General features: G+C 43.3%; 1 protein-coding gene across 2 annotated transcripts in view; it reads left to right on the top strand.

The window, feature by feature from the left end:
* The window catches only part of LOC138648020 (dimethylaniline monooxygenase [N-oxide-forming] 2-like), a 62482-nt gene that overhangs the window by 30761 nt on the left and 12851 nt on the right, over positions 1–18870 (top strand). For both annotated transcript variants that reach the window (XM_069737480.1, XM_069737479.1), the window contains 3 exons: positions 671–859; positions 9853–10015; positions 17177–17319. In XM_069737480.1, coding sequence (XP_069593581.1) covers positions 671–859; positions 9853–10015; positions 17177–17319 — 495 coding nt within the window. The remainder of the gene's footprint in view (positions 1–670; positions 860–9852; positions 10016–17176; positions 17320–18870) is intronic.

Genomic DNA, 18870 nt, shown 5'->3' with positions numbered 1-18870 from the left:
AAGAACCCATGGCTGTTGTTTTTTGGCACAAGGTTAGAAGAGGCTTGGCTTCTATAAATCTGGGAAATAGGCATCACCTGACCATTTCTATAAATTATAGTGAACAAGCCATAATCATAACAGGCTAAGGTCAGAAACCTTGGTCAAGGTTGTCTGATCACACAAATCTCCAAGGGTGACAAAACTTTTGAATCAGCTAATTTTCTTTTTTTGTAATTTCTAAAATGTAAAAGATGAAAATTATATATATATTTGTCCAAAATAGAAAGGAAATGTGTCATCTTTTAACTTTAGACCTTTTATAGATTTCATCTTCATCTTACTTAACTGTTTACAATAACAGTAATTTTCACCAGTGGTTTTCAAACTTTTACATGTGACTGAATTTTCACACTGCCTGTCTACAAATTTAAACACAGTTAGTACATCTGTCCCAAATATATATATATATATCAGTAAACCAGATATTGTTTGGTTAATAGTTGGTGTGAATTATCAGGAATTAGGGGTAGATGAAGGTTCTCCAGCCTCCCTCTTTGGTGGTTTTGTGGTTGTTCATTACTTCTGGATTGAATAATGTGCCAAATGTTCTCAACTACATACCAGTAGATTGTTCCTTTCATATTTATCCCATCAGTGCTGTCGTTTTCACTAGTCTATATTCCTATAGGATGCTGTGGAAGAAGATCAAGCTAGTATGTATAATTCACTGTTCACAAATACTTCCAAAGAGATGATGTGCTACAGTGATTTCCCGATGCCTGAAGACTTTCCTGTATATCTGCATCATTCGAAGATCTTGGAATACCTCAATCTGTATGCAGAACGCTTCAATCTCTTTAAATACATTCAGTTCGAGGTAACACAAAATAAATAGGCTAGTGATAATATGAAGATAGAATATACTATGAAAGTTAAAGGGACTCTGTCACCTGAATTTGGAGGGAACACTCTTCATCCATAGGGGCGGGGTTTTCGGGAGTTTGATTCACCCTTTCCTTACCCGCTGGCTGCATGCTGGCTTCAATATTGGATTGAAGTTCATTCTCTGTCCTCCGTAGTACACGCCTGCGCGAGGTAAGATTGCCTTGTGCAGGCGTGTACTACGGAGGACAGAGAATGAACTTCAATCCAATATTGAAGCCAGCATGCAGCCAGCGGGTAAGGAAAGGGTGAATCAAACTCCCGAAAACCCCGCCCCTATGGCTGAAGATTGTTCCCTCCAAATTCAGGTGACAGAGTCCCTTTAAAGGATATACCAGATTTAGCACTTCTTTTCATTCCAATGCATAAAAAAGCAAAATTGTGATTTCTTTGATTTAAACATATCCTACCATTTATTGCTCAAAGTGAATATCCAGACTTACTGTATGTCTTTTTTGTTGTTGCAAATTTTAACAAAGCCTGAATGGTCTGATTCTGCATTTATTCTCCCTTCCATCTGCCCTTGAATGTAAATCAGCATGAAATAGGGGACAGATCGAGACAGTGAAGTATAAATACAATATTAGATCATTTTTCAATATACGGTAGTATGTAACCATTGATACACAATGGTCTGTATAGGTGGTATGTACACATAACATTAGGAGATGTTAGTTCTTTTGCAGAGGGGAATATATCAGGTTCACCCCTTTTTATATTGTCAGATACCAAAGGAGTTTTTTCCCGTCTCCCATGACAACACACCTGAGAGGGGATCCACCCAGTCAGGACAGGAAACCTACTGAAATAAAAGGGCTCACCCACTCCTGTCCCGGCACTGGAAGAACAGGCAGGATGCCTGTATGCCGGCCTTCAGGTTGTGGAAGTGCCGTTCGCAGGTCCTGGGGCCTTTGCGCACGTGCGGGCATTGGGCAGCGCAGTCCGGAGTCCTGTGGCTCTTCTGCGGCTGCCACGCCGCTCTCTGCCCCCTCTGCTGCTGCCTTCGGCCCTGGCCTAGCTTCCAGGTGCGCGGCAGGTGTTGCGCGCAGGGCACACTGGGAATGGGCGTGCCTGCATGACGTCACTGCTGCATGCTGGATTCAAGATGGCGGCACCCATAGGCTGACGCTGCCGAGTCACAGGGACCTTCTGGCGGTCTCCTGGTGGGCCCAGAGGTGGGGGAGGAGCAGTTTTTTGTACCGGATGAGGCGGTGAGCAGAGTGGATCACCCTTCAAAAGGGGGTGAGTCCACAGGAAAAGTGCTCACATCTACAGAGCTCCGCTATGGAGGATTGTATGGAGCAGCACTCACAACAGTTATCTCCACAGCAGCACCAGCAGCAGCAAGAGATCTTACCAGGTGCTATATCTGCTCACCAGCATACTAAGAGGAGAAGCGGCAGTCGTCCGGATAGAAAGTCGCAGGACTCCTCAGCTTCTAGGAGGGACGTTATCCGTACTCCAGATCAGCCTCAAAATCCGGTACCCTTGAGTGTCAGCGGGTGGTGAGTGATCTTCGTGAATGTCACATTGGTGGTAATGGGCTACATTTCTCTGCTTGCTTGTCAGGTGCCGAGGAAGGCTAGTGCCAAGTCCAAGAACAAAGAATGTGCCCTCTGCAAAGCCCCGCTAGCAGTCCAATGGCAGAAAAGCCTCTGTGCGGACTGCATCCAAAAAACTATTCAGGCTGAATCCCCTGACTGCCGCTAGCCTCAGGGCCATGATTAGGGCAGAGGTTAAAGGGTCTTTAAAATCAGTTCTTAAAAAGAGAAGTAGCAAGATCCTAGAGACTGTTTCGGATTCTGGTACCCCCTCAGTCTGACGAGGAATATAAAGAGGGACCCCTGTCTCCATGTTCATCCTCTTCTGTGTTCTCTGGCTCCTCTTCAGATAGCGATGTTGGGGGCCGACCATGCTTCCTAACTGAGAATACAGATAAACTGGTAAAAAATCAGTTAGGGCTACAATGGGCCTTAAGGATGAGAAAGAGTCCAGATCGGTAGAGGACGTTATGTTTGGTGGTTTGGAGGAGAAGAGGATGCGTACCTTCCCAGTAAATACTAAAGTTAAAACCCTTATAGAAAAAGAGTGGAAGAAGCCTGAGAAGTCTGGTAGTCTTCCCTCAGCTTCTAAGAGACGATATCCTTTTGAGGAAAAGGATTCAGAAGTATGGGATAAAGCCCCTAAAATTGATGGTGCGGTGGCTAGGTCATCTAAAAGGTCATCCCTACCCTTAGTAGATTCAGGCGTCCTAAGAGACCCTTTAGATAAAAAAGCGGATGCTTTTTTAAAACATACCTGGGAGGCAGCCGCAGGAGGTCTAAAACCGGCAATAGCTGGAACATGTGTTGCCCGCTCTCTTATTGTCTGGCTGCAACAAATAGAGGATCAGTTGAAATCTAGAGTGCCGAGAGAAGAGGTCCTAGCCAATATGGCAATGGCACAAGGAGCGGCAGCATTTATAGCAGATTCCTCAGCAGACTCTGTAAGACTAGCAGCTAGGGCAGCGGGATTGTCTAACGCGGCAAGACATACCTTGTGGTTAAAGGGGTGACCAGGGGACTTACCCTGAAAAAATAGACTCTGTTCCATTCCGTGCGACAGCAAATTCCTCTTTGGTCAGAAGCTGGAGGACATTTTAGAAAAAGCAGGCGACAAGAAAAAAGGTTTTCCTCGCTTTCCAGTGGATATCAGAAGGCCTTATTTTCGGTGAGGAAGATTCAATAGAGGTCGCCCTCCGGGAGATAGAAGGAACTGGGACTATAGAGATAGAAAAGGATCTGGGTACATGTTTAAGGGCCCCTCCACATCCACAAAAAAGCCCTCCCAATGACGCCAAGCCAGAAGTAGGGGGAAGGCTCTTTCTTTCTTCATGCCTGGTTAAGTATTTCCCCCAGTCATTGGGCGTTAAATGTTGTCAGCGACGGACTAAAAATAAAATTTATGCATCCACCTCGACAGACTTTTGTGTTGACACCATGCAGAAAACTTCCAGAGGAACAGCTAGCTCTGGAAACAGAGGTATTGGGGCTAGTTCTAAAAAAGGTCCTAGTAGAAGTTCCAAGGGAAGAAAAGGGATAAGGGTTTTATTCCCCTCTCTTTTTGATACGAAAACCAGATGGCTCACTAAGGACTATTGTCAACTTAAGAAAGCTCAATCGATCAATAATAAATTACTCCTTCAAAATGGAGTCGGTAAGCTCAGCGATAAAGATGCTGTTCCTGGACTTCTTCATGGCAGCTATAGACTTAAAAGACGCTTACTATAAAAAGACGACTGAGGGGCGATCTAATAACCATGTATAAGTATATAAGGGGACAATACAAATATCTCGCTGAGGATTTGTTTATACCAAGGAAGGTGACGGGCACAAGGGGGCATTCTTTGCGTCTGGAGGAGAGAAGGTTTTTCCACCAACATAGAAGAGGATTCTTTACTGTTAGGGCAGTGAGAATCTGGAATTGCTTGCCTGAGGAGGTGGTGATGGCGAACTCAGTCGAGGGGTTCAAGAGAGGCCTGGATGTCTTCCTGGAGCAGAACAATATTGTATCATACAATTATTAGGTTCTGTAGAAGGACGTAAATCTGGGGATTTATTATGATGGAATATAGGCTGAACTGGATGGACAAATGTCTTTTTTCGGCCTTACTAACTATGTTACTATGTTACTACCATGTCCCAATTCATCGGGACTATCAAAAATTTCTGAGGGTAGCAGTGTTTGTCCAAGGGCAACTCAAACACTACCAGTATGCTGCCCTTCCATTTGGTCTATCGATAGCGCCAAGAATATTTCCAAAATTAACGTCAGAGGTCATGTCCTTCCTCCGTTCCCGGGATATAGTCATTGTTCCATACCTAGACGACTTCCTTGTAGTAGGCAGATCAGTGGATCACTGTCTTGCACAAATAGAAGAAGTGACTACGACCCTAGCAGTGTTAGGTTGGGAAATAAATGTCGCCAAGTCGAGATTAACACCAGAGAAAGTTCAGTCCTTCCTGGGGTTGGTTCTGGACTCCACGCGTCAACTGTCTCCTGTCGGAGAGCAAAATATCCAAAATACAAAGTCTTGTGGAATTGGCGATACATCAGCCTGTGATGACACTAAGAAAGGCGATGTCCCTGCTAGGGTCACTAACATCCTGTATTCCCGCTGTAAAATGGGCACAGTTTCACCTGAGGCAATTACAGTGGGAGTTCCTGTCAACACAAAGGTTGTTAGAAGGGCATTTGGAGGGAAAAATTCACCTCTCGATACGCGTCAGATTCCCTAGTCTGGTGGTCAGTAAGGGATCACTTGAGCTCAGGGGTTCAGTGGCTAACTCCGATAGAAGACGTGACAGGGATCCTGGTCCCATACAGAAAAACGTCAGACATCCAATATAAAAGAGTTATGGGCTGTAGAAAGGGCAGTAAGACATTTCCTTCCAATCCTTCAGGGTCGTCATACCAGAGTGATGTCCAACAATTACGCAGTAGTAGCCTATATCAATCATCAGGGGGGAACGAGGTCCCTTTCAATCACGAGGGCAACATCGGTGCTTCTTCAATTAGCAGAATCTCACCTACTGTCCCTCACCGCTCTGCACATAAAGGGGGTCGAAAACACGAAGGCGGACTACTTAAGTCGCAAAAAGCTAAGACAGGGAGAATGGTCGCTGAATCCCAGGGTGTTCCAACAAATAGTGCAGGCCTGGGGCGAACCGGTAATAGACTTGTTTGCCACGCTTCACAACAGGAAGGTGGAGAGGTTCTGCTCGTTAGACCCGAGGGGGAACCCGGTTGCAGTAGATGCCCTCCGAATACCGTGGAAGTTCAGCTTCGCTTACGTGTTTCCACCGATAGCATTAATTCCGGTAGTAGTAAGTAAGATCAGGATGGAGCAAGCAATAGTGATTCTGATTGCTCCATTTTGGCCGAAGAGACCATGGTTTTCTCTCCTAAGGCAAATGTCGGTAACCGATCCAGATCCATGGATCCTACCAGAGGTTCTGGACCTGCTTACCCAGGGTCCAGTATGCCATTCTCAAGTGAAGGGCTTCTATCTGGCAGCCTGGAATTTGAGAGGGCATTACTAAGCCGACAGGGATTCTCGTCAGGGCTAATCTCCACCCTGTTGAGAAGTAGGAAGCCGATTACATCGAGAATTTATGGTAGGACATGGAAGAGGTTTCTAGAGTTTTTAGGACAACCTTTGTGGGACGAGGCTCCTGTGGGTGCTATTTTAGAGTTTCTACAAGCAGGCTTACAACTAGGATTGGCTACCAATACGCTTAAGATTCAGGTGTCAGCATTAGGAGCTTTGTATCATTGTAATTTAGCCTCCAATAAGTGGGTAGCCCGTTTCATTAAATCATGTAGTAGGTCTAGACCTGTAGTAATTCAGAAAATTCCTCCCTGGGATTTAAATCTGGTTTTAGATGCTCTAACTAAAAGTCCCTTTGAGGCTTTGCTAGAGTTATCGATAAAATTTCTCACTCTAAAAACAGTGCTATTGGTAGCTTTGACATCCGCACGTAGAGTGAGTGACTTACAAGCCCTGTCTGTTTGTCCTCCATACACTCAGATATATGACGACAGGGTGGTTCTAAGACTAGATCCGGCTTATCTACCTAAAGTAGTTCTTAAATATCATAGAAGTCAGGAGATTGTTTTACCCTAATTTTGTGTTAATCCTAAAAATCCAGGTGAGGAGAGGTTTCACACTCTTGATGTAAGAAGATCTATGTTACAGTACATATCCTTAACTACGGTAGTCAGTGGAGGAAAGATCAGTCTCTATTTGTAGCTTTCCAGGGTAGCAGGAAAGGTCATGGGGTGTCCAAAGGTACTATTGCCAGATGGATTAGGGAGGCCATTAGCTTATCCTATGCTGCATGTGGCGTTCCGATCCCTGAAGGCATCAAGGCTCACTCCACCAGGGCCGTGGCTACTTCCTGGGCTGAAAAAGCAGAGGTATTGATTGATCAGATATGTAAGGCCGCTACCTGGTCCTCACCGTCTACCTTCTTTAAACACTACCGACTGAATTTATCTTCCTCTACTGACCTTACCTTTGGTAGAAGGGTGCTGCAAGCGGTGGTCCCTCCCTAAGGTGTTCCTTTCTCCAAAAATCTCTCAGGGGTGCTGTCATGGGAGATGTTTTTTCCGGAGCCCATGACAGCACCTGTATATTCCCTCCCTTCTTTTTTCACCCTTTGGTGCGCACTTTTAGCTGGGTGTTTTTTGTTATTATTATAATGTGGTGGTAGATTACCATGTGAACTAACTAAGGGGGCCTCTCATGCTCTGAAAACCAACTGAAGCGAGGGAGAGGTACTGCCCTTTTATTTCAGTAGGTTTCCTGTCCTGACTGGGCGGATCCCCTCTCAGGTGTGCTGTCATGGACTCTGGAAAAACCGGCTACCAGTAAGTAACCTTGGTGTTTTTTTAGCCTTGCAATGATACTAATATTTAGCGACATTTAAAGTGGTGCTCTGAAGTCCAAATTATTTATCATCCTAAATTCCTATATATTTAATGCCATAATCTAAATTACTTTCTAATATACTTGAATTCAAAATTCCCTATCCTTTCCTAACTTCACTGTTTTTTTTTTGCTTTTCTTTCCCATTTGTTTTTTGTTGACACTATGGCCGGAGACACACTGGTGATTTTAAAATTGTTCCAATTTTGTTCCTGCAAAGTCGAAATAGTGTCATGCAAGTGTCATGGGTTGTTTATGCAAGTACAATCCGATTTTTTACACCTAGCATTCGATTTACATCTGAATGCAGTGCGATTGCTATCTGATTGCAATGCGATTTTAACACAAGCTTTTACAAAAAGCAATTCTGTCGTTTACACATAGTTTTCAAAGGAAATATTCTTCAAAACACACACATAGATAGATAGACAGCTAGATAGACAGATAGATAGATAGAGCGATCGATCTCCGGCAATTCAGTAGCCGCGTACAGTAAAATCACAGCAGGACCCAACAGGAAAGAATAGGTAGATTCCATACAGTATACACATAGAATAGTTGGATATAGAGATGTCAATGACATATACAATTAGTACAGTGCATGTGCAGCTTACTGTACATGTATTTAATTATTAAAAGATTATTTTTCTGAAAATTGCGTGGGCTCCAGCATAATTTTCTTAGGCAGCAGAGGGAAAGCCGACAGCTGGGGAAGAAGTTTATAGCCTGTGAAGGGGGTAATACCCATGGAGCTTCCCATACTATTAATATCAGCTCACAGCTGTATACTTAGCATTTATTGGTTATTAAAATGAGGGAACCCCCCTAAAAATGACATAGAGTCCCCAAGCTCCATGGGTGTTACCCCCTTCCCAGGCTATAAACAGGTGCCCCCCAGCCGTCCGCTTTCCGTCTTCTGGTTAAGAAAATTACAAAGGAGTCCAAGCCATTTTTATAATAATAATAATAATCTTTTAATTACTGTAAATACATGTACAGTAATCTGCACACGCACTGTACTAATTATTTATGTCACTGACATCTATATATATATATACCTCTTCTATGTGTATAAACTGTATGTATTTTATCTATTCTTTCCTGTCAGGCCCAGCAGTGATTTTACTGTACCAGGCTGCCGTAATGCCGACTTTTCAAAGGACATTGGTGTGTAAAAATAGAACAGCACTCGCATGGCCCAAGTGCTGTGATATTTCTTTTTTTCTCGCATCCATTGACTTCTATTGCCGAATGCGATCCGATTTCCGACTACAATCGAAACATGCTGCAATTTTTTTCTAGTCTGATCATGATCTGATCCGAGCTGGAAAAAAAAACTCTGAAGAACACATATTGATAGAATAACATTGGCCCAAGTGCAATCCAATTTTTAATCGGATTGCATTCGTCCAATTTCATAGCAAGTAAGAATGAGCCCTAAGTTTGAGAATCCCAGTACATGCCAGGATGCTCAAGCGAAGATTGAAATCACTGCCGCAGCCTCTGCCCCTCCCTGAAACAAAGCATCAACAGTAATGCCCGTTTCAGAGACTGGGCTAATTCCAGCGTGATGTGCACAATGACAGCATACTTTCTCATCGTCTCAGATCAGCAATAACGAGCCGGCAACAGAGCACATTGTCAGAATACCCAGTGTGCAAAAACCAGTGATGTCCCTTGCTGGGGTGGTGCTGGTCTCTGCACGCTGGATATTCTAACAAAACATTCTATTGCCAGCTTATTACTCCTGATCTGAGCTGGCAACATAGAGAGCACTGTCATTGTGCACAGTGCACATCATGCTGAGACTAGCCCAGCCCCTGAAATGGGCGTCACTGATGACTCTTCATTTCAAGAAGCGGGCAGTTGCTTCAGCACTTAGCTTTTCTTAAACCGCTTGCTGAACCACCATCATTCCAGGACTTGGACAGATGATATGAGGTACACCTCTATTTTTATATCATTTTATGAATGAAGATTATTTCCTGCTGTTGGACTTTTTTTATATAATCCAGTGCTGCTAATCCCTTGCACTTTAGTTCAAATTATCTAATTGAAAAAGATTCTAGGCCCTGGCAACCGCGCTATCATATATTCATGTGTTTTTGGGACTCAGTTTTATCAAGTATAGTGATTAATATAAATCGATCTAAACAACTCCTCAGCTGTCTATACTATTTTGGTTTCAGTCAAGAGCAGATTATACACATTTTACTACCTTAAACTAGACAAATGGTGGGAATTGCCTTTATTTGCTGCTAGCTACAACCTTTTAGATACAAGCGCCGCTGTGTCATTTATATTAGAAAACAGATTATGGCATTAAATAGATAGGGATTTAGGATGAAAATTTAATTTGGACTTCAGACCACCCCTTTAAGTATCCTTCACAAACATGATCTGAAAGCCTTATGTAAATGTTAATGTATTAATACATTTACTATTTTTATTCTATCTAGACAAAAGTTTGCAGTGTAAAGCAACATTCAAGTTTTGCAACTACAGGAAAATGGAATATTGAAATTGAAAAAGAGGGAAAGATGAAGATGGATGTTTTTGATGCTGTTATTGTTTGCAATGGTCATTATAATGATCCATACCTACCGTTAGACTGTTTCCCAGGTGAGTTATTGTTGTGAATCAAAAAGTTTAACCTTTACTGACATATGATTCGATAGTCTGTCATTTGTTGCCTTCCTGTTGTGTAACGTGTACCGTATTTTTTTGTTTTATAAGACACACCTGATTATAAGACGAACCCCCAATTTTGGTGAAGAAAGAGAAATTTTTTTTTTTATGTTAAATGGGGGTCTGTCTTATAATACCAGTGTCCATCTTACAAATCATATGTCCCTCATCCTGGTATCTATATAACCCCCATCCTTGTGCTGGCACATGCCCCCCTGTGCTGCTGTCAGGCACATGCCCCCCTGGTCACTATATGCCCCCCCCTGTGCTGCTGGCAGACATATGTCCCCCCTGAGTCACTGTATGCCCCCTTGTGCTGCTGGCAGGCACATGCCCCCCCTGGGTCACTATATGCCCCCCTGTGCTGGCAGGCACATGCCACCCTGGTCACAATATGTCCCCTTGTTCTGCTGGCAGGGACATGCCCCCCCGGTCACTATATGCCCCCCCTGTGCTGCTGGCAGACACATGCCCCCCTGTGCTGCTAGCAGACACATGCCTCCCCTGTGCTGCTGGCAGACACATGCCCCCCCGTGCTGCTGGCAGACACATGCACCCCCTGTGCTGCTGGCAGACACATGCACCCCCCTGTGCTGCTGGCAGACACATGCCCCCCTGTGCTGCTGGCAGACACATGCCCCCTCCCTGTGCTGCTTGCAGACACATGCCACCCTGTGCTGCTGGCAGACACATGCCCCCCCTGTGCTGCTGGCAGACACATGCCCCCCGGGTCACAATATGCCCCCCAGTGCTGCCGGCAGGTACAGGCCCCCCGGTCACTATATGCCCCCTGTGCTGCTGGCAGACACATGCCCCCCTCTGTGCTGCTGGCAGACACATGCCCCTCCCTGTGCTGCTGGCAGACACATGCCCCCCTTGTGCTGCTGGCAGACACATGCCCCCCTGTGCTGCTGGCAGACACATGCCCCCCCGTGCTGCTGACAGACACATTCCCCTCGTCACAATATGCCCCCCCAGTACTGCTGGCAGATACAGGCCCCCCCGGTCACTATATGCCCCCTGTGCTGCTGGCAGACACATGCCCCCCTGTGCTGCTGGCAGACACATCCCCCCGTGCTGCTGGCAGACACATGCGCCCCCTGTGCTGCTGGCAGACACATGCCCCCCGTGCTGCTAGCAGACACATTCCCCCCTGTACTGCTGGCAGACACATGCCCCCCGTACTGCTGGCAGGCACATGATAAAATAACAAACACTTAACTCACATTCTGATGATGGCTCCGTGCTCACAGCTCCTTGGTTGTGCTTCCTGTTTCCCAGGCATCGGATCATGTTAGGCTGGTTTCACACTTGCGTTTTAAAACGCATGCGTTTTTAAAAAAAAACGCATGGTGAGAAAACGCATGTAAACGCGTGCAAACGCCGCGTTTTTTTGACGCATGCGTTTTTGCATGTGGTGAAAAAAACGTGGCGTTTTAACGCGTTTACATGCGTTTTTTCATGCTTTTGCGTTTTTTAAACGCATGCAGATAAATGTGTGACAGGGGCCAATCATCAAAATATAGAAAAAACCCCACTATAAACAGAAAGAGCTAGGGTTAGGGGTAGGGTTAGGGGTAGGGATCCTAACCCTAACCCTAACTCTAAAGGGATCCTAACCCTAACCCTACTCCTAACCCTACACCTAACCATAAAGGGATTAGGGTTAGGGGTAGGGTTAGGGGTAGGATCCCTTTATCAATTTTATGGTGTGGGGTGGTTTATCAGTGTGTTTTTTTGTTTTTTTTAATAAAAACGCATGCGTTTACATAGACATCAATGCATTTTTTTTGCCGTAAAAAACGCATGCATTTTTTTGCGGCAAAAAAAAAGCCGCTAAAATTACTACATGTTGCATTTCTGCAACACGACGCATGCAAAAAAAAGGCGCATGCGGTGGAAAAACGCGGCAAAACGCATGCAAATAAACGCATGCGTTTTTAATGTTAAGTATAGGGGGAAAAAAACGCATGCTTTTTTTGCGTTTTTACCGCAAAACACACACAAAAAACCCGCAAATGTGAAACCAGCCTGACCTGGGCACACAGTGATGTCATCACTGTGCTGTGCCGATCACATGATCAGATGTCAGCACAGACACAGGAAGAGCAACAAAGGAGCTGTGAGCACGGAGCCATCATCGGAAGGTGAGTTAAGTGTTTGTTACTTTATCATGTACCTGCCAGCAGCTCAGGGGGGGCATATAAGAGTGACAGGGGCCATATCCATGATGGGAGGGGGGAGATGCAGGCACATGTAATATTCGCTGCTCCCCTGTGAATCAACTGGGGCAGCTTCAGCACCAAGGTGATGGACAGCAGGTGCAATGAATATTACATGAGGCTAATGAGCGGGAGCACAGGACCTCCTGCTGTCTCTGCAGCCCACAGCCAGCCCACTCCAGCACCCTGCCACCACCCCAGAGCTGCTCCCCCTCCTCTACAGCACATCACACAGATTTGGATTATAAGACGCACCCCCCACTTTCCTCCAAAATTTGGGGGAGCAAAAGTGCATCTTATAATCAGAAAAATACGGTAATCCCTTTAAAAATATATCTTCAATGAAAAGTTTTAAAAATACCCTCCCAGTGCAAAACAAGGTAATATAGGTCTAACAATACCCTAGCAAGTCCCAAATCTTGCCTGCTGTCCCTTCCCATCAGTGGCGGTTGGCACCCTATTAGATACGATTTTTTGGCGCCCCCACTCCACGGCGGCTGTCCCCCACTAGCCCTAATAATTTCCTATTGTGCTATAGGTGGGAAACTTAGCTTAGCTTTCAGCCTCGCTCCACGCGTTTCAACAGGTCTGTCCTTCTATCATGACACCTCACATCTGCTGATTAGCTGGCATTGTGTGCCTCCTGATGAACCATATGGACGGGGAAACGCGTCGAGGCTTGAACCTAAGTTTGGGATAAATCCCAGCTTTGTTTTTTTCTTCATTTCTTTTTTCAATAGCCACAAATTGTAAATCAATGTGGTTAATTGTTTTTTTGTCTAAAACCATGCTGAAAAGCTAGTTCTATGGCCCCTTGGTTTATGTACAGGTCTCAATCATTTGTGAAGGGTCCATGATGTATAGCTATTGTATATGGGTCCCACAAGATATGTTTATGAAATTATACTGAATTTTTTGGTAGACTAGTACTATGGTATCGGTACATGAGGGTGCCAATTTTTACAATAACCTATTGCTCTTTAATTAATAAACACTATCCCTTCATTTCTTTTATTTGCTTATTGTTTTCCCACCTATAGCACAATAGGAAATTATTAGGGCTAGGGGGGACAGCCGCCGTGGAGTGGGGGCGCCAAAAAATAGTATCTAATAGGGTGCCAACCCCCACTGATAGGAAGGGACAGCAGGCAAGATTAGGGATCTGCTAGGTTATTGTTAGACCTCTATTACTTTGTTTTGCACTGGGAGGGTATTTTTAATACTTTTTTCATTAAAGATATATTTTTAAAGGGATTACAAGTTACACAATTTGATTATTTTCCCCGGCTCTATATTATTTTTATTAAACTAAAATTTGTTGCCTTCCTGTCTTTGAAGCAAGCTTAGAAGCAAAGTAACCTTCATACCCAAAGAAAGATATACGGTATACAGTTGTGTGAAAGTGTTTCCCCCTTCCTGATTTCGTATTCTTTTGCATGTTTGTCACATTTAAATGTTTCAGATCACCATACAAATTTAAATATTAGACAAAGATAACACAAGTAAACAAAAGAGCAGTTTTTAAGTGAAGGTCTTAATTATTAAAGGAAAAATAAATCCAAACCTACCGGGTCCTGTGTGAAAAAATGATTGCCTCCTAAACCTAATAACTGGTTTGGGCCATCCTTAGCAGCAACAACTTCAATCAAGTGTTTGCGATAACGGGCAATGAGTCTTTTACAACGCTCTGAAGGAATTTTGACCCACTCATCTCAACAGAATTGTTGTAAATTATTATTTAATTGCTGTAGTGTTTTGGATCATTGTCCTGCTGCATAACCCAATTGTACTTCAGCTTGAGGTCACGAACAGATGGCCGGACATTCTCCTTCAGGATGTTTTGGTAGACAGCATAATTCATGGTTCCATTTACCACAGCAAGTCTTCCAGGTCCTGAAGCAGCAAAACAGCCCCAGACAATCACACAACCACCACCATTTTTTACTTTTGGTATGATGTTCCTTTTCTGAAATGCTGTGTTACTTCTACGCCAGATGTAATGGGACACACACCTTCCATAAAGTTCAACTATTGACTCGTAAGTCTACAGAAAATTTGCCCCAAATTCTTGGGGGTCATTAAGATGTTTTCTGGCAAAACTGAGACTAGTTTTTATGTTCCTATTGCTTAACAGTGGTTTTCATCTTGGAACTCTGCCATGCAGGCCATTTTTGCCCAGTCTCTTTCTTAGGCCGGGATCACACATGCGAGAAACACGTCCGTGTCTCGCATGTGAAATCCAAGCTCTGGCGCCGGCACTGTGGAGCAGAGCGTGCGGCCGCATAGCAACACAAGGAGCCGCACGCTCCGCTCTGGAGTGCCGGCGCCAGAGTTTGGATTTCACATGCGAGACACGGAAGTGTTTATCGCATGTATGATCCTGGCCTTATGGTGGAGTCATGAACAGTGACTTTAACTGAGGCAAGTAAGGTCTGCAGTTCTTTGGATGTTGTTGTGAGATTTTTTGTAACCTCTTGGATGAGTTTACACTGCACTCTTGGGGTAATTTTGATCGACAGGCCACTCCTGAGAAGGTTCACCACTGTTCCATGTTTTCGCCATTTGTGGATAATGGCTCTCGCTGTGGTTCACTGGAGTCCCAAAAAGCTTTATAAATGGCTTCATAACCTTTTCCAGAATTTCTTTGAATCGTGGCATGATCTCATGCCTTTGAGAATCTTTTGGTCTACTTCACTTTGTCAGTCAGGTCCTATTTAAGTGATTTCTTGGTTGAGAACAGGTGTAGCAGTAATCAGGCCTCGGTGTGGCTAGGAAATTTGAACTGGATCCCCAAATATGTGATAACCCACAGTTAATTTATATTTTAAGGGGCCGAGGGGGAGAACAATCACTTTTTCACACAGGACCTTGTAGGGTTTGATTTCTGTTTTCCTAAATAATACAGGCCTTCATTTAAAAACTGCATTAGTATTTACTTGTGTTATCTTTGTATAATATTTCAATTTGTTTGGTGAGCTGAAACATTTAGATGTGACAAACATGCAAAAGAATAGGAAATCTGCAAGGGGCAAACACTTTTTCACACAATTGTAAGCATGAAACATTTGTTTCAGGAAGGGTGGCAAACATACTGTCCTGTGCATGGGCTTCAGCTGAGACATTTGTTCAAGTAAGGGCTCGCTCAAACAAGCATATACCACAGCTGAGTGCTATCCAATGTTTTATCAGATTGCACTCAGAACAATGTTATAGTATGGAGCAGTGCAAATCTGATTTTTTTTTTCTTATGCAGAGTGACTCTGGATTTGAGATCGCAGTCACCCATTCATGTCTATGGGTGTGAGTAAAACATTAGACTGCACACTGATGACATATGAGTGCAGTCTGACATCTGTGGACTATGGACAAGATGGAGAAATTACGTCCTCCATCATCTCCGCACCTGTGCTGTGATTCTCTAATGTGAGAGAATCAGATCACACTTTGATGCCACTCAGATCAAACTTTGACAGAGTTTGAGCAGAGTGTCATTTGCATAATAAGCCCGATTCTCTCACACAAGAGAACATATCATCGTGTGACCCCGGCCTAAGGTTCACAAACAGTTATTCTTTAACCCTTTGTCTAGAGACTGGCTAGAAATAGTTATTTCTCTAAAGTCAGTACTTATCAGCCTCTGATATTTAATGCTTAAAATATTTAGACACCCTATCAAGCCTAATTAAATTACAATTTCAGGGCTTAGAGGCCAAACTGTGTCCTAAAATGGCTTTGCCTACCTAATCCATGGGCCACTAAGGGAGTCTGCTACCTATGACTACGTACACACTTTGGCATTTATTCTTGGACTTGTTCCATCCACTAGTCTAAAGATGCTATGGTACCCCTGGAGAATCTACAGCCTAGGGCCAGTTTTAGACACAGTGGGGCCATAGATACTCACATATGTCACCATCACACTCAAACATTTAGACTTGACTTACATGAGCTGACTTCCGACCGTTAGATGAGCTATTAAGTACGGTCCTAATGTTTCAAAATCCCTATGACCACGTTTCCTGTTTTGTGTTTTTATGGGGTCACTAGGGTGGTCACTGCTGGAAACGTTGAACTTAATGTCTTGTAAGTTCTGCCTGATAACTGTTTACACATTTCGGAATTAAGGAGGTACTGTAACCCTAATTACATCTTATAGATATGATTATTCTGTTAGTAAACCCATCATGAATATCTGAAGAATGAAGCCTGCAGGGTGCATTTGTGCTGCTATTATAAGGATTTTAACCCCTTAATACACAGGCGATTTTTCATTTTTGTTTTCTTCCAAGAGTCATAACTTTATTTTTGTCATCCGCATAGCCGTATGAGGGCTTGTTTTTTCTCACCTTTCATTCTACCATGTAGTGTATTGAAACACTTATTTAATTAATATCAAAAAATATTGACACCAATAAAAGACCTTACAAGTCAAGGTTTGGAAAAACAGACAAAATTTTATTCACAGATAAAATCAAGGAATGTAAAAACAGTAAAATACCACAGATGAACAAAGGTGGGTGTATCGGAAAACTGACATCAGTATGTATATACTGTATTTCAAGGTATAATAGGTGAAAATATCGCCAGGTTTTGCCAATCACACATGGTTCTAATGTAATGAAAGTGCATATATAGATATATGATGCTGCATATATATAAAAGGGTTAATGAAAGAAACCATCCGGTTATGATGAAATAATCTCAAATGGAATATTGCAGCATTAAACAGCAAAACCACAAAAAAAGGACTTAAAAACTCAAAAAATTGTCCAAAAATTACAAAATAGGAGAAAGGTGAAAGCAACAGACTGTTAAGCCTACAACAATAAACTATTGTCTAACTTTATTAAAAAAATTTCTATTTTATTGGAAGGCTTAAAACATTTTAAAGGCCACCACATTCACAGTCGTTTCTACAAAACATGTGAGCCGTATCGAGGGAAAAGCGTGGTGGTCGTGGGAACTGGAAACTCAGCTGGAGATATTTCTGTGGAACTCAGCCATATTGCAAAACAGGTACCAATATTTCAGTTCATTCCTCTTTTACATATTCATCAGCAATTCTGTTTGCTTGAACTCTGATAGCACATTCCTTCATTTCATAGTATCACAGGGGTATTCTTATAATAAGAATATGATAATCAGTCTAAATTGATGCATAATGAAAACTTAAACTGGAACTATATTTTTAACTTTTCAGAATAGACTGTCGTTGGTGTGTACATCAGAAATAATACTATTACTGGTCATTTTATGATTTATTTCCTACATTTTCACCAGTTTCCCCATTTGCGTGCTCTAGTTCTTAAAGGGACACTTTCACCTGAATTTGGAGGGAACAATCTTCAGCCATGGAGGCGGGGTTTGGGGTTTTTTGATTCACTCTTTCCTTAAACGCTGGCTGCATGCTGGCTGCAATATTGGCTTGAAGTTCATTCTCTGTCCTCCGTAGTACACGCCTGCACAAGGCAATCTTGCATTGCGCAGGCGTGTACTATGGAGGACAGAGAATGAACTTCAATCCAATATTGCAGCCAGCAAGTAAGGAAAGGGGGAATCAAACACCCAAAAACCCCGCCTCTATGGCTGAAGATTGTTCCCTCCAAATTCAGGTGACAGTGTCCCTTTAATTTACAATTGAGCTTGTGGAAGAAGATTTGCTGCTATTATGTCTCATGAACTGCACAGCACACAGAGGGATTCCTGCTCTTGATTCCTTACGTAGCATCAGAAGCATGGAGGAAATTATACAGCAGTACTGATTTCTGTAGCTGTGAATCCAGCTCTGGGGTGAGGAAAATAACTTGGACAGGATGTCACATAGAAGTAATGGGGCCCCAAAACAAAAGTGTTAAATTTGTCCACTCCTAAAAAATGTCAATATCTTCCTGTTCCATCGCTGCACTCTACTGTATCAACATCCTGATGATGCGGAGAACATTGTAATCAAGATGACTGGTGCAGGGAATGAGGCTACGCAAACTGATGGCATGTATGTAAAGGCATTTTAAAGGGAATCTGTCCATGAGAACAACCACCCTGAGCTGTCAATATGGGCATGTAGGTAGTAGTAAGTTGAATAAAATTTATACCTTGAAATCTGATGTCTTATTCCAAAGAATTCTAAATTTTTCTTATATGTAAATTAGCTGTTCGGGTCTATGGGGCGGTCATTGATCTGCATGAGAATCTGTCCCCAGACCTCATTTAAAATAGAATGGGGTGTTACCAATGTGAACCAAGTAATGACTGACACTTTGCTCTCCTCCTAATCACATATGAGATCAATACGAACACTGTACAGCAGAGCAAGCACAGTTTGTCTCATTACAAACATTTGCTGAAGCAGTTGTCTGTTGTGAATTCTGTGGTCGAGCTCCCTCCTGTGGTCACAAGTGGTACTTCGGCTGATTCTGTCTATGGGCTTCCGTTGGTGGATGTGAGTGGTACTGCGGCTTCTGAGTTTCCTTCCTCAGGTGATGAGGTTAAGTCGTTAGGTGCTGCTCTATTTAACTCCACCTAGTGCTTTGATCCTGGCCTCCAGTCAATGTTCTAGTATTGGTCTTG

This window comes from Ranitomeya imitator, chromosome 8 (genome assembly GCF_032444005.1).
Source record: "Ranitomeya imitator isolate aRanImi1 chromosome 8, aRanImi1.pri, whole genome shotgun sequence".
Classification (NCBI taxonomy): Eukaryota; Metazoa; Chordata; class Amphibia; order Anura; family Dendrobatidae; genus Ranitomeya; species Ranitomeya imitator.
This window is presented reverse-complemented; position numbering and strand designations above follow the sequence as displayed.